The 16,764-nt window shown below is 26.5% G+C and overlaps 3 protein-coding genes across 13 annotated transcripts in view; 2 read left to right on the plus strand and 1 right to left on the minus strand.

Moving 5' to 3' along the window:
- Window positions 1-368: 368 nt before the first annotated feature.
- LOC411148 (palmitoyltransferase Hip14) lies at window positions 369-4,880 on the plus strand. Of its 3 annotated transcripts, none has more exons than XM_006570498.3 (10): window positions 369-812; window positions 1,610-1,859; window positions 1,962-2,161; window positions 2,272-2,481; window positions 2,560-2,854; window positions 2,914-3,114; window positions 3,429-3,590; window positions 3,667-3,823; window positions 3,961-4,205; window positions 4,324-4,880. In XM_006570498.3, exons 2-10 carry the CDS (start codon window positions 1,722-1,724, stop codon window positions 4,558-4,560), a joined length of 1,845 nt encoding a protein of 614 aa, XP_006570561.1. In that variant the 5' UTR covers window positions 369-812; window positions 1,610-1,721; the 3' UTR covers window positions 4,561-4,880. The 3 variants fall into 3 exon arrangements, with proteins under 3 accessions (XP_006570561.1, XP_394622.2, XP_006570562.1); XM_394622.5 differs by having other exon boundaries at window positions 371-812; window positions 2,575-2,854; XM_006570499.3 differs by lacking the exons at window positions 369-812; window positions 1,610-1,859 and having other exon boundaries at window positions 2,055-2,181.
- Window positions 4,881-7,880: 3,000 nt separating this feature from the next.
- Window positions 7,881-11,257, plus strand: LOC100576336. 3 transcript variants are annotated; one of them, XM_026441573.1, is made up of 4 exons: window positions 7,881-8,283; window positions 8,355-8,920; window positions 9,096-9,250; window positions 9,656-11,257. In XM_026441573.1, exons 3-4 carry the CDS (start codon window positions 9,102-9,104, stop codon window positions 10,080-10,082), a joined length of 576 nt encoding a protein of 191 aa, XP_026297358.1. In that variant the 5' UTR covers window positions 7,881-8,283; window positions 8,355-8,920; window positions 9,096-9,101; the 3' UTR covers window positions 10,083-11,257. The 3 variants fall into 3 exon arrangements, with proteins under 3 accessions (XP_026297358.1, XP_026297357.1, XP_026297359.1); XM_026441572.1 differs by having other exon boundaries at window positions 7,881-8,920; XM_026441574.1 differs by lacking the exons at window positions 7,881-8,283; window positions 8,355-8,920 and having other exon boundaries at window positions 9,096-9,254.
- The window catches only part of LOC408876 (MOB kinase activator-like 2), a 57,294-nt gene continuing 51,372 nt past the window's right edge, over window positions 10,843-16,764 (minus strand). For 4 of the 7 annotated variants that reach the window (XM_026441570.1, XM_016912787.2, XM_006570500.3 and 1 more), the window contains 4 exons: window positions 13,436-13,690; window positions 12,617-12,741; window positions 11,983-12,210; window positions 11,017-11,494 (listed from right to left, as the gene is read on the minus strand). In XM_026441570.1, coding sequence (XP_026297355.1) covers window positions 11,421-11,494; window positions 11,983-12,210; window positions 12,617-12,741; window positions 13,436-13,690 — 682 coding nt within the window. In that variant the 3' untranslated portion in view covers window positions 11,017-11,420. Of the gene's footprint in view, window positions 11,495-11,982; window positions 12,211-12,616; window positions 12,742-13,435; window positions 13,691-16,764 lie in introns of all 7 variants that reach the window. The other 3 variants (XM_026441571.1, XM_006570502.3, XM_016912788.2) reach the window with 2 other exon arrangements.

The following is a 16,764-nucleotide window of genomic DNA, read 5'->3' on the forward strand; positions in this document are numbered from 1 at the left end:
TATTATTTAAGACATAAAAAAACTTAGATTTATTCGTAATTTATATTTTTTTATTTTCTCTTAATTTTAAAACTTTTACTAATTAATCAAAATTTTGAATTTGATGACATCAACAACATTCAAATCAAATAATCTATCATTTTGTTGAAAAATTTTCTCTTTGTATAAATACATTATTACCTTTTTTATAAATAAATATATAAATATTTATAAATAGATCCTAAAAACTTTGAAAATTCATTTGAAACGTTAAAATATTAAAAAGTTTCCTTTTCTTTTTCTTTTTTCCTTTTTATTTAAAAAGTCGAGATGGCGTTCGATCTCCGAAAATTCAACCATATTTATTTTCTCCGCCAGATGACTCGTTGATAACTTTGCATTCGTTCGATGAGTATCGGATACCGATCGGACGGCTTACGAAGCCGTTTGGTCAATAAGAAGCTCTTCGCGAAACTTGAGAAAGCATAATGTACATGTGACGCGAGCAAAATATCGTATATTGATGCAGTACGCGACGTGTACTTACTTAAGAATTTCATCAAAAGGAAAATATTAACAACGATGAAATTGTGTAACAAATAAGAAAGAATAAAAATAGTGTTGATTTGGATCGTAGAAAAAACAAGTTATAGCGAAGTGTTCTTTCTATAGTCGAAAGAGAAAGGTCAACCCTTGTCTGGATTCTATGCAATGTACCGGCGCCCCACCCCCATTCACTGTTTGTCCTTTAAATCTAACCCCTTACTACGTATTGAAGGGTAGCATGCCGCATACTATGCAAATCTATTATCAGCGTTGTCATTGTTTGAGAGGTAAGATATGATATCATTGAATAGTTTTTACTGATATATTTATGATTAGAAGATAATTTTACGAATTGTACAATAATATAATCTTATCGCGAAATTGTTTTATATCTTGATGCTTTAGCGGCTATATCAATCTCTCTTTGAAACGTTCAAAGTAATTGTGTTCTGTAAATATGTATATATGTGTATGAAAGGAAAGAAATAAGATTATCATAGTATAATGTTCTGTAAAAAATTTTCAAGAATGAGAAAGAATTATACATTGCAACGTTTATTAGTTCCTGACTTAAATACTAAATCGATTGTCAGTGTTCTCGATGTACTCTATAGTACACATCATATTTACAACGCGGTATACTTAGTGAATACAAACGATAGATTGATTATTGTCAAATTGAATGATATTAATTACCGGATGGTAGACATTCGTTGCGAAATAATCTCGGCAACTTCTCGTTGGATAACTTTAATAAATTTAATTTTACAAATTGAAATGTGATTTTAAAAATTTTAATTTATAACGTAGTTTATAAAAATATTAATAACATCATATCAATATAAAGTATCATAATATCAATATAAAATGATGTACTGCAAAATTGGCTTTGATAATAAATATTGTTAAATGTATTATTAATTAATATAGTAATTAGAAATATTTAAAGTTTTATATAATATCAATATTATTTTAATTACAACTTTTTTAAAATAAAGTAAAGTAAAAATTGTTAAAAATTATTAACAAAAATTATTAATAAAATTCAGAAAAATTTTAATAGATTAATATATTATTGTTTCAGTTACATTTTATAATATATAAAAATTTTAAAATTTTTTAAAATTATTTTTGGATACACAAATTTTATTGTATCTATGACGTGATTTTAAAGTTGATATTAAAAAAAATTCAATATGTATGCATTAAAAATGCAAACTGCCTGTCAAAGCGAAGGCAGTGGAGAGCCTGATGATCCAAGTAGTCATCATCAGGAACCTGTTAGACCTCCAGCACAGGATTGTAGCTCATTTGACATTGTTAGGGCAACTCAGGTATTCATTTAAATAATCAATTAATTTCAAATATTATAATACTTGATTATTTAAAAATATTGTTGCCTGGATAATTTATTCTGTTTATGTATATATATATAGTATGGAGCTTTGGATCGTGTGACTGAATTAGTAGAAGCTGGTGCTGATGTAAATCAACCAGATTCAGAAACTGTAACATTATTACATTGGGCAGCAATAAATAATCGAAAAGACATTGTAAAATATTTAATTGCAAAGGGAGCTATTGTTGATGCAATTGGTGGTGAGCTAGCTTCCACACCACTACATTGGGCTACAAGGTTAATTCTAAATTAAATATGTAATTTAAATTTCTAGTTTATTATCTAGTTTATAGTAGAATATAATGCATATTTTAACAAATATAATAATTAAAACTTATTGTTTCTAGACAGGGCCATTTATCTACAGTTGTGATATTAATGAGAGCAGGAGCAGATCCAACTCTTAGAGATTCAGAAGGATTCTCATGTATTCATTTAGCTGCACAATTTGGTCACACTTCTATTGTTGCTTATCTAGTTGCAAAAGGAGTAAATCCAAATATGCCAGATAGAAGTGCAATGACACCCCTTATGTGGAGTGCCTATAAAGTTAATAGGTAAATGTAAAAGAATAATTAAAATACTTATTTGTAAAAATTTTTATTTATAATTATATTATATAGGTTACTTTGAAGTTTTTTCTTTTACAGTTTAGATCCAACACGTTTGTTACTGACTTTAGGAGCATCTCATTCACTCGCAGATAATTTACATGGTAACACTGCTTTGCATTGGGCTATTATAGCTGAAAATAGTACAGCAATATCAACATTGGTTCATCATGGAGCATCTTTGGATGTACCAAATATAAGAGATGAAACACCAATGACATTATTAGGTCGTCATATTGGTGCTGCCTGGTTAGGACATAAACTTAGTCAAGAAATCAGAGAAAAACAGGGCAGAACAAGAACATGGTGTAGAGATAAGGTATTTATTTTAATTATTTTTATTCAATTTCATTTTTTAAATCTTAATTCTTCTTTCAGAGAATGCGCTGGTATTGTATGGTCAGTACACCATTTATAGTTTTCTATGTAATTGGAATGATTTTTCAAAGTGGATTGCATTATCTAGTAAAATTAGGTGCCTTTGTCACTCTTCATATAGCACTATATTTAGCTAATCATTTTATCTTCGATGAACGATTATTTCATATTATACCAATGTCAATTTATTTGGCTACAAAGGTGAATATTTAAAATAATATATGATATTAACTATTATTATTACTATTATTATTATTATTAAATAATTCACTTATATAAAATCGTAATGTTAAATAATATTATAAATCTTAAATGTTGAAAACTGATTGAGTTATATCAGATAATATCTTCTGTACAAGTGATATAGACAATAAATGTCTTATCATGATATTTTAGATAACATACAAAGAAATATAATAGAAATAGATTTTTAGATTAATTCTTATTACAATTTTTATTTAACATATAATTTGGATTTCTAATTAATATTTTTTATTATTACACATCTGTTATAGATGTGGATATACGTGACATGGATATTTTGGCTAGGTATACATGCTGCTTGGTATTTATGGTTACTATTAGTTAGTGGGTCTGTTCCACTTTGGATATGTTTCTTACAATCCTGGAGAGGTGATCCAGGTGTGATTACAGCTACACATGAAGATAAATTAAATGTAATAGTCTTTGTGTTATAAGAATTATAAATTAATTTATTACTATTTTATTATTCTGGAATTTTGTTATTTTCAGACGATTATAGAGTTAGCAGAGTCTGGTGGTTTTGAACCACAATCATTTTGCAGCAGTTGCCTGGTTAGAAGACCTATGAGGTCTAAACATTGTTCTACATGTGATCGATGCGTAGCACGTTTTGATCATCACTGTCCTTGGATCAATAACTGCATTGGTAAGTCATATAAAACAATTTAAGTCCATAACATGTATAACCAGTATAATTTGAAATTGCATTAATTTTAGATAATTTAATCTTTAAATAATACAGTTGTATTTTTATAATTTAAAATTTTTTTTTTTTAAACTTAGGTGCGCATAACCACAAGTATTTTCTGGGATTTTTAGCATCATTATTAGGTCTTTGTATTGTTGTTTTATCCGCTAGTGTACAGTATTGGCAATTTGAATGTTGGACAAATTTAACAAATGGGCATAGCGCTGATAATTATTTAGTTGCTGCAGCTACCTGCGATGCTTGGGTAATGTGGGTTGCAGCAAATACATGTCTCCATTTCTTTTGGGTTGGCACGCTGCTTGCGTGTCAGTGTTATCAGGTTTGTTTACTTTTTCTATTTTATCTCTAAATGATCAACTACATTACAATTTATCAGATTATTATCTTTTTTTTTTTTTCCATAAAATAATATATATTTTTATATTATTTATCATTAGATTATGGTACTTGGAATGACAACAAACGAGCGTATGAATGCTGGACGCTACGCGCATTTTAAACAAGGGAATCCTTTTCATCGTGGTGCTCTTCAGAATGCAGCTGATTTTTGTAATTTAAGCTTTTGCGGTGTAAAAGCAAAACCCAGTTCAGACTGGTTGCATAGTTTTGATCACAAACAGAGTATTGAAAAATTACCTCTACTCGCTACAAAAGATAACTTCCAATATATTTAGAATTTTTCTTAAGGATCACTGTCATAGAAGATAAAAGAATTTTGCCATCAGAAGCTAATATAATAGTGTGTCATATCACTTATGCTTGAAGCATACTTTTGGATTACCAAAGAGTTACTACATAATTGGAAGTGACTTTTAAAAAAATAGTGATTTTGCATATATGGATTTAAATTGCATACTATAAGTAATTTCTTATACTAAATGAAATACAAATTTTAACATTCATCTACTATGAAAGACTGTTCTATGACGTAAGTATGCATATCCTATATTTGTGTATTCTAGTTTGTGAATATGAAACAGAAAAACACATTGCACAAGTACTTTGACTCTATTTTTACAACAAATTATGAGCCAAGATTTTTTTTTTTTTTTCTCTATATTATTACAATTTACTCGATATAAATGAAATGTTAATATAATTGATTAAGAAATAGTTTACATTGCATTGTAAATATTTATATTTTTCATGTATAGATATTTCTATACATGATCATGTAATCATTAAATATGAATATGTTAATATTCGATTATAACTTTTTTTAAATTAAACATTTTACATTCTAACATAAGTATCGTTCAATTTATAATTAATTTACATACAATTTTAAATACAATTTTAATTGTATTGAAAAAAAAAAAACGATATATGTTAACAAAACAGCCATGACAGTCAGTTCTATAAAATCATTGTATAATGTATTTTTATCTACATTATTTATTATAATTATTTGTACTTTGTAATTTTTAAGCCTTATCGAAAAATCGTGAAAAAAGTCATAAATAGCAATATCATTACAATTTCTGTTAATATTATAAAAATTCCATATTAAATACATTATTGGAATTGGAAAGAATGTTGCTTAATAAAAATATGGCATATTTTTATGTTTAAAAGTTTATGAAACATTTTTTTTTTTTTTTTTTTTTCAAAAAAAGAATAATCAAATATTATATAATATGATTATAAATTAAAGTTATATTATATATTACTGTTAGCAATTTAATCCGTTTTTCGTACTTACAAATAAGTTTACCTGATTTAAGTGCCATGCTTATATTGTTCAAAAGATATCGAATTGTACTACATGTATATTATACATATTTACACGTACGTATTTACACACGTACTTATTTATGCTCTCATAAGATTTGATTAAAGTTTCCTGTTGTATCTAATCTATTATTACATTATGTAAAGAACGATAGCAATATAGCATAGCATATATAAAATTGTTTACTATATCTGTTTGAATGGATGTCATACTTTATCATAAAAATTTCAAAAATTTATCTTATTAATTATACTTGTAGAAATATCAAACATAAAAAGGAGAAAAAAGAGAGAGAAGCTTGGTACACTTTTTTATGAACATATATTTACAATTACACGTGTGACATGATAATTACTCATATAGAAAATAATTATTGAACGTTATTTTACATTCCAAAAATTCCAAAAATAATTTCGAGTGTGTAATTGCGCGTTTTTTTTTCGTTTTTAACGTTAATATGCAATTAAAAATGTATGCTTACTTATAATTCGAGTTTTTAATATTATTTAACATGAATAAATAATTGCATTGTAGTATTCGATTTAAAAAACGATTATATTAAAATTAGATTAAAAATATTGAAAGTTTTGTTGCATGAATAATTCTTAAAAGAAATGGGATTAGAAAATTTTTACTTTTATTAAAATTTAATTAAAAATAAAAAAATCTTATTATACAAATTTTTATCAATAATTCCACTCAATCAACTGTTAAGTATAAATACTCGAATTGAAAAAAGTGCATATGTTTTTAACATTGCATTTTCAATAGGTGCCTAAATGTTTAATTATATTATATTATCTTGTAAATTTAAAAAAGAAAGAAAAAACATTCTGAGAATTGATCAAAATTTAACTTAAATATATTTTAAATAATTTTCATAATAAATTTCAAATTGAACATAGATGAATGTCACGGCATTGAATTTGAATTAAATAATATTATCATTCTGATAATAATAATAGAAGAATCATATCAATTATATAATTTTATTTTGTTCTCAGATTGTTTCAATATATTTGCGCAATATATTTTATGTATAGATCATTTATAATTTCATCATGTATATAATAACTCAACTTATTTTTATTCTATAATAATAATTTACACTTCATTCCGATGCCTTTGATACATATGCATATACAAAACAAAATTGATATTTAATATATATATATATATATATGTCCAAATATCATTTGTTAAAAACAAGTTTCCAATTTTGACTGCTTGTACAGAACGTTATTGAAGTGTTTGTACAAAACGTTGAAACATACATATATAATAGGTTTAATATATATATATATATTATTATTGAGCGACAAAATATTGACGGAATGAATACTCTGTATCAGAATTATTGCAAGAAACATGTGTATAAATATTATAAATACAAGTGTAAGTTAAATGTAATTACTTCATAACAAACTATTAACTACTTATACTCGAATGTGGTGGTACACATTTAGTATTTACGCATATTTCCATTCTAGTCCGATTGATATTATGATAATTTAGTATTTAGATTATGTGTTTACCTCGTATTGAACACGACGAGACATAATCGATTTATGTATAGTGAATAGTTTCTTTCATTTTTTAAACGAATAAGTCGAAGAAACAAGAGAATTGTGTAGCTGCTAAAGGCACGTTTATCAACGAATAAAAATAATAATGAAAACTGTATTATATAACATTTTGAAAAACATACAAATAAGAAATAGATGAATATTTAAAACTAAGGAAAAAATTTTATAATCAATATTCTTAAATATTAATTAGGTTTTAAATTATTAAATTGTTTGCTTCGAAAAATATTAAGTTAAAATAACGAACGAAAGATTTAAAAATACGTACGTATAAAACGTACGAAGATTTGATTCTAGTTGATATTTTTTGTGGAAAAAAAAAGAAACAAGTAAATATAGTTGTAAAAGTCTCTTCGTGACTTGTTGTGTGAATTTGAACAAAAAATTATAAAACTCTTCACTAGTGTTGCATAGACAAGTTTTAAATTATTATATCGGATTATATATATATATATATATAGGTTAATTATACAATTCTATTTCTAATTCAATCAATGTAAATAACGATCATTTACTTCGAACAACATCTCAAGAACAAATAAAATTTAAAAGCATGGAAGGTGGAAAAATTTTTGGTAACTAATTAAAAAATTTAATCAAAATTACTATATATATATTGTAAGCAAATAAAGACAAGAAAAATTGATTTACTAATTATTATTGTTTTGTTATTTATATTTTAATTTTTAATTAATAAAAAAATCTTTGTGTATCTCATTTTTTAAAGAATTATTCATAATTTCATCAAATGATTTTAGGTATTGAACGCTGCTAACAAGAGAAAAGTATACAATTGTGATATCTACAAACATATGAATGTAATTGTTTAGTTGCTGTCATTTGACAGTTTAATTTTGTTTTAATTTCGTGTTATCTTAATTTCAATTTTTGTTCAATTTCTGTTCAATGTGTGTTTATCATGGTTTCCGGAAACGATTGTTTGCACGATGAAACAGAATCCTCGAATATAACGTCTTTGCAGACAGATTCTAGTTGCAAGACTAGTACCAACGTCAAACAATCTTCGCACGAATCTGTCTGTCAAAAAGATTCATGTAATAATTTTCAACAGTTTAATTGTGGGTAAATCAGGTACATAATAATTTAAATATATATATATAATTTGGATATAAATATTATATTTATTAAGTTAAAGACTGTAAATGTCGAGAGATACATTCAATTATACATGGAATATCTTCGGAAGAAATCGATCCTGTAGAGGAATCATACAATAAAGATCTACCGAAAGATAAAAATTTGTTAGAGCAGACGCTATGCCAATGTCACGGTCGTAAGATGTAATACAAATACTTCCATTCTATGTAACAATTATTAATTGACTATTTCCTTTTTATTTTCTAGCAGAGCTTATACTTTACCTGTGAAGTACAAGAATGGTAAAAACTTCAGTATATTTAAATTATTTACACTATCGCTAAATTTTTTTCCTTTTTTTTTTTCATATTTAAAAATTTTATAAATTTCTAGTTTGCGTTCGATATAATTTCAATTATGAAAATCCAGGTAGATTTTAGCGATTTTCTTTTTATAATACTTTTTTAACTTAATATAATTTTATTTAAAGATCTTTCAGATGTACGAAGACCATTTTGGTGCCCTTTTAAATGGAAATGGCCAAAAAGAGAAATAGAAAGAAAAAATAAAACATACGAAGTGAAATTAACACCAAAAAAATGTCCTCATTATGCGGAGGTAGACTGCAATATATATATATATATATTATATACACACGTTAATAATAAAATAATATTGTTTTATTTTTCCTTAAGTATCATTAAGTACGAACATTAAATATAAAAGATGTACAAACAATTGTTAATACTTGATGTTATGATAGTTAGTTAACAACATGAACAATTTCGTTTAGCCCATTATGTGCTGTGAAATAATGGAAGGGATACCGCATAAAAAAAAAATTACTCCTCCTGAATTAGAGAAAGTGAAAACTCATGAAGAGAAAAAGAAAAAAGAAGTAGTAACGGAGAAAATTGACATCTATTACTTTGACCATGGGAACTCTGCGTAGGTATAACTAAATATTTCAATAGTTATCTTTTGTATCACTTGTGATTTTTATTATTATGCAAGCATTTGCTCTTACATAATCATTCAGCTTCTTGTCATGTCAACAACAAAAAAAAAATACAAACTTTTTTTTAATGATTTTTTAAACGATCATAATTAAACTTAAAGATTTAAAGGTTTTAATTTCTTATCTTCTATATCAAAGCATTGTTGTTAAAAATATTAAAAAAAAAAAAAAAAAAAAAAAAAAAAAGGAATCACAAAGAACAAATATTTCTTTTTTATTTATATCTATATATATATCATCACTAAAAAAAAAAATTCACATAACTCGGAAAATATACGTTGATTATTTTTACAATTGTGTTCGTTAACGTAAAATATCTTTTACAATTTTTACAGATATTATCGAACAACGGATTCACCGCCCGTATTAATAACCGAGAAATGTGCCGAAAAAACCGATCAAGCAGCGATTCGTTTCTGGGCCGAAATATTTGGGACAATTCATATCGGCACTGCTTTCATCACAGCATTTATTTTACAATTAATTCGATTTATACTTTATAGTATAATCAGACCACTGACAGTGGGCATTTTGCAATTGTTTGCAGACTATTTTATAAAACCCCTATTGTCAATTGTGTTCAATGCCCTCATACAGCCTGTATTGATATTGTTATACAATATCGCAACATCTTTCAAGGATCTTTGCGAACCTATCGCGGAAGCGATAGGATTGTTCTTACGAGAAATCGCTCACGTGTGTGCGGCAATTCGAATCGTCGAAGTGAAACAGGGTACCGCTCCCCCGGTTGCTTGCACTTGATGATTGAATAGAAGAGGAGAGCAATTCTGAATGAACGACGAAATATATGAAATATATTTTTGTTTTTAAGGGAATAAGGTATAAAACTCAATAATATTTTGCGATATTCGTAAAAAAATAGCACCATGTAAGTGTTGACTTAAGTTTACTTCAAAATAACCGTTTTCCAAGTTATTTTAACCTCACACCTCCTACCTTGTACTATATCTTTATTTTGTTGTTTAAGGTTGAAAAGGTGAAAGAAAGAACGATTTACGTTATACATCTACTCTCTGATTGATTTTATCTTGATTTTGAGTTATGAAAAAAAATTGAAGTAAAAAACTGAATTATGATTAAATAGAGTGGATCAGTTTTAACCCTTCGAGGTCTAAGTATGTTAACTTAAGTACAGGCCTTAGCTTAGATATCTTTATTTAGAATATCCACGAGGCCATTTTTATAACATATTTATTTCTCTGAATATATATATATGACTTGAAAATACTAGGTCTCAAAGGGTTAACAAAGAAACTAAATTCTTCTATTCGATATACTTATAAAAAAGAACTTAATACAAAAGTGTGCGTATGAAAAGTATCTTTCTTTTTCACTAAATCACAAATTTTATCCGTTGTTCTTCTGTAGATGATGATAAAATCATATCTCGATCATCAATTTGAAAAAGGCATTCTGTCCCAGGATAGAAATGATGTGAACTGAAGAAAATTTGAAAATAGCTCCGGTAATAGCTGTTCAAGTTTTTAACGAATATAACACATGCCTTAACACCAGGTATATATTTGGTATTATTTAAACTTTACAATATTATTATCAGTTTCATTCATTTTGTTATTTTTTGTTTTTTTTTTTCTTTTTTCTTTTTGTTTTTACAGAACAAATTATCCTCTTATAGCAACTAACTTCGTCAATAATAATCAATAATCATCCTTCATCTCTTTCGTATATCTTACTGTTTAATAAATTATGTACAATCTCACAAACAACAAACGGAGGAACCTAATTACATCATGTAGTTGTTCACACTTCGCTATGTACAGGTACTACTAGTTTTTACAGAATTGCGCTTTCGCTCCACCTGCGTATGTAGTCGTTAATGCTTAAACTCTTGTCGTTCGCATATTCTATTTAAAAAACAAAACAGAAAAGAGAAAGAAAAAAAAGAGAAAGAAAAATAGAGAGAGAAAAAGAAAGAAGAGAAAGAAAGAAAGAAGTAAAGAGAAAGAACAAAAGAAAGAAAAAAAGAGAAAGGATAGAGAGGAGGAAAGGAAAAAAACAAAACGCCTATCGTCACCTAGTCTCAGGAACTGCAACCTTTTGCTTGCTGTGCATCGCGATCTAGGTGGCTGTGGTCGGAGTCTCCTGAATGGCTAAGGTTTGTGAAGAAGGCGCTGATGAAGACGTTGAGTCACCTGCAATTACAGAGTTATTTTTAATAGACAGTAATTTAAAAAGATAGTAATAAATATCAATTGAATTACACATATATGAATTCTTTATGAATAAGTATTTAAGTAAAGTATTTAAATATATTTTTCATTCACATCTCATCGCAATATTATTTTACAGAGAATTTCATCTCTTCTCATCAGAAAAGATCCTGCGTCAAAACATCATAATTCAATAAAGAATAAATGTTAATAAAATTCAATTTTCAAATGTTCTTTTACCATTGAATCGAAGAACTGTCTTGTCCTTTATATTAAATATTTATGGATGTGTCAACTTATACTGGTCATCTGTTTGTCTCGTCGAGAAACCATTCCACGTAATATCGTGTAATTTTAATAGATCCTATCATTTGTAATAATAATGTTTCTTTCCAAACAATGGTAATCCCATTACGTCATAATATTCTTGAATATTACATAACAGTATCGATTTTAGTAGATAAGCTTACCCAAGAGGGCAGCCTCTAAATCTCCTAAGATCTCCGTTTCCTTGGGATCGATAAGGTTGAAGCGTTGATTAAGGAGCGTGAGGTGGGCAAATACACAATTAAGGTGAGCATGCAACCCCAAGAGTGCTACCTCTCTGAAGTGGCAGTGGTAAATGTGTGCCACCACATGGTACAGTAGCCGCAGGATCTTACGCACTATCGATTCGAACGAGCTAGGAAATTCATTTGCTGAAACATCCAGGAAACCGATGAATTAATATTATGATTATGATTGATCATGTATATATCAGAGTTACAAAACATTGATACCATTAAGTATAATTATTATTAGATTTATGTAATAGATACTTAGATGTAATTGATAAATATAGTTTTATCATCAAACTCCCTTTTGTTTATTTTTATGATAAATTTTGATAATTATTTCAATATAAAAATATTAAAGATTGATAGAAGTATAATAATATGATCTCATATGATTCTTTATATATTCTTTATTCAAAATATATAATTTTTCAGAGTTGGAAAATTTTTACAGTTCAATATATTTTTTGAAATATAAAAATATTGTAATTACTTATCGTTAATAATAACAGTTATCATTTTGATAAAAGATAGAACAGACTTAACTTACCATATTTCGTAGGAAATATAGTTTCATCACTAACGGTGCGTTGTGTAAAAGTCATAACATAATCTATATATTGTGGCGCTGCCACTCTCGTTTTCTTTCCTTTCTCATCAAACCACAGATAAGTTCTGAAATATAAAAAAGCATGTTACAATACTGATATACAATACGACTTAATAGAATATAAAAATAAAAAAAAAATTGTTCAAAGAACGATAATTTTTTTCTTTTTATTTCCCCTTTTTATCACAAACTATCAAAGTAATTATATATTATGATAAATTATACTTGACTAATTTCTCTATTCAAAAAAATCTTTCCCTATATTTATTACTATTTATATTCAACTCTATCTCAATTATAAATATAGTTTAAAAAGTTATCTACAACAACATGTTTAATTAAAGTTAATATGATGATCAATATTTATAAAAAGTGTCCCAAAATTAACGCAAGATTTGAATTTGCCGCTATTTTTGCATTAAGTTGTTGGCAATCCTGAAAAAAGAACAGTTTGACAGCTGAGAATTTAGGATTAGTCAAAATGGAGCGGTGTACGATACAACAACGTGTCTTCATTATTGAACAATATTTTAAAAACTCTCTTTTATATTTAATTCAAATCTTGCGTTAATTTTGGGACACTCTTTATTATATATTATAATTATACTACATATAATATATTAATGATCAACATACGGATCCATTTGATCGATTTATTGAATATTACGATTAAAACATTTTGCATATATTCAATATAAAAAAAAAAAAAAAATATTAAAAATATTCTTAAAAATAATTATTAAGTGCAGCACAAAATACCTTAAGCCAGGACCGGTCATATCAGGACAACCCGTCATCGTACAGAACTCGGATATCGTTCCGTAAACAAGATTGATGTGATCAAATAGTGCAAGAGTATGAGAGGCCAACCATTCGTTGTAATCCAAACCAGGTGGCAAATCGACCAACATCCTCAAGTCCAGCTCTGGCAGTTGCCTTTCAAGAGCCGCCTCCTCGAGATACAATTTCGGATCCTCTGTTGTTCCCGCATCCTTCTCCTTTCGTCGGGCTTTTCTACGAACAGCGTAAAATCGCTCATTTAATCTCGTTTTTACCTCTTATCGCGTTTCAACCTGCTACCACATTTGCTGCAAGCAATAAAAGCATTATTGCTCAGCATAGAAGATTCGTGTGTTGGGGGAATTGATCTAGGAAGATATTAATTTTTTTTTTTTTAGGGTGGCATGAGTTGGATATTTAAATTGTATTTGAAGTAAAATCAATCAATTTGTTTATTTCAGTTTTCTATTTTTATAATGTTTCTAAAAATAGTTTAAAAATAGGTTAAGTTACATTTAAATAAGAAAATGTATTTTATTATCTATAATTCGGAAAGATGATGCGTTTCATCATCGATATGTTATGTGAATGCATATTAGAAAATCCTTACAATATTATATCCTTAGATATAAAAGTTCATTTAAAATTTTCGTTTCCAAATGTAATACTATCGCATATATGATTGATAACAAATAATATTGATGTATATGTGTATGTTTCATTTTTAATGTGTAAGAATTATCTATAAGACGAATAAAATTTGTTTCTTAATTAAACTGAAAGAATGAAATTAAGACTTTGTTGATCATTCTGTAATTTATGGAGAATAAAAATAAAGATTTAAAAATACATCAATGTGTGCAATATATTCTGTATAAATATGTTATATAAGATTAACTCAAATAAAAGAACTTAATCTAAACTTCTATTGAATAATAATTAAATAAAATCTTCTATTGTAAATCCTCAAAAATTTATAAACAATAAAAATTATGTAAAGCATTATTCCATGATAAAAACTCTTCCAGTGGAAAAACACTGAAGTCTGACCGATAAAAGAAAACGATGAAACATTTCTCCCAGAAATAGAAGATAAGAAGAGTGGAAGAGGGATGCAATTCGATGTGAATTCGATGTCTCGTTACAAATACTGCCTTAAACTGTGTTTCGAGTTCGCGTTATCGACGCAGCGATCGAGAAACTGAGCGGATCTAGAGCGCAAAAAAATACTCGAGAGGGAAGAGAAGGGCATTCAAGAATCGTTTTCGAACGATCGAAACGAAGTATGTGAGAAACTTTGAAAAGTTTTTACGATACGCACGTGTTGAGATAGAAATCGCGCTCTTTGTATCGAATTTATCAACTATTATTCTTTATTGCAAATTATTTTTATGTAATAAAAAACCTCGCATTGGTTATTAATTGTTATTAATAAATAGAAAATCAAATCATTTGAATAATATTGTACACTTCATATCGCATATAATATAATAATTATAATAATAATAATGAATTTTTTATTTATAATACAAAGCAATAATTCGTGATCGATAGTGAATATGTATAATATTATTCGAGAGATAATAAGGATAAATAATTTATATAATTTGTGGATTTTTAATTTTGAATGTATACATATATATATAATATATAATATACATTAATATTTTAGATCTTAATCTTAATAATTCTTTATAAAAAAATCTAAAAATTTCATATTTCTTAAATGAAATAAATTAAAACAAATATAATGTATTTGTAAATAAAATTAAATTTGATATTGACATAAAAAATTTTAATTTTACTAATTACGAGTGATATTAATAAAAAGACAGATTTTAAACATGAGAACGTACATTCAAATAATAAATTGTTGAAATTCAATTTTGTGACTGTACGATCAAAAATTAATTGAATTTTATTTGTAAATGCTTCAATTTCACTAATGGTTGAGAATTCTATAAGCGAAATAGTACAAAATTTATTTTCACAATGCAATCATTAATATGCATTTCACGTAATTCTATATAATTATTTTTAATTCAGTGAAAATAATACAAATATTCTATAATTTTTAATTTCTATTTATTCTTTGAATAATTTCAAATCAAAACGATAAAAATCCTATATTGACGCAGAGATACACATAACCTATTCGTTCGTTTCTTGCAATTTGTCTAGTACTACTATCGTCTCACACAAATGAATTAAATAGCGCTAGATTTTGAGGTTAATACAGATTATGCGAATACGAGTGAAACTGTTGCATCCGCATAAAATATAAGTTTGATTTCATCATCATTGGAAAATCGTATTCAATTGCAGTCCACTGTAATTATTAATGCATAAATCTTTGCTCACCAATGATCTTGACTCAAAGTTATAAGTTATTAATCCGACCTGTCTTAATAACAAGGCCTGCCACGACCTCTAGGATTCTCATTATAAGGAAAGTCACGTTCTGTTTGTCGAGCAGTGCGCGAAACTTTTCTATTGAAAAGACTAATTACCGACAAGACAAAGTAAAAAATTTTAGAACTCTATTTAACGAAATAGAAAAATTACTCGAATCTGTACATTTGATTCCACGTATATTAACTCGTTTATTTTTTAATAAGAAAAAGAAAGAAATAAAAAATTTTTAATAAAATTAATATTTTTATGCAAAATTGACAAATCATTGAAAACTTTGAAAGCTAGTAATTTCAAAAACCAATAAACGAGTTTACTTCAGATTATTATTTAACACATCATATCTGATTATTGGGTGCACGTGATTTGTTTGAAATTACATTCCATTGATTTTCGTGTGAATGGCGACTATAATTATCGAACTAGAACACCGTTGGTTATTTCAAATGATCTATTGATAACTTATCAAGCGTTTGATTTATGCGAACAATAAAATAATCAACGTTAACGAATATTTTTATATAGCTTATATAGATATTCGAAAATAATTGAACATAAAAAATGCAATAAACAAATAACTAAATGAATGGAAAAAAATGATATAATGATATATAATAAATTTTTACATATCAATTATCAATACATATCAATATTTAATATAAGCACAATATATAATATATTTAAAACAAAATCATAAATAACTTTCATTATTAAAACAAATTAAACAAATTGATATACTAACATAATAGAAAAATATATTATACAAATAAAAAATATTATTTTTCTGTTTTACTTGAATAAAACATTTCAGAAGGCAAATTTACAATTTCAACAGTAAGTTTTTATGAACGCGCATTTTAAAACGTATAATTATATTTATTATAATTATATTTTAA

The sequence above is a fragment of the Apis mellifera genome, linkage group LG6 (genome assembly GCF_003254395.2).
Source record: "Apis mellifera strain DH4 linkage group LG6, Amel_HAv3.1, whole genome shotgun sequence".
Classification (NCBI taxonomy): Eukaryota; Metazoa; Arthropoda; class Insecta; order Hymenoptera; family Apidae; genus Apis; species Apis mellifera.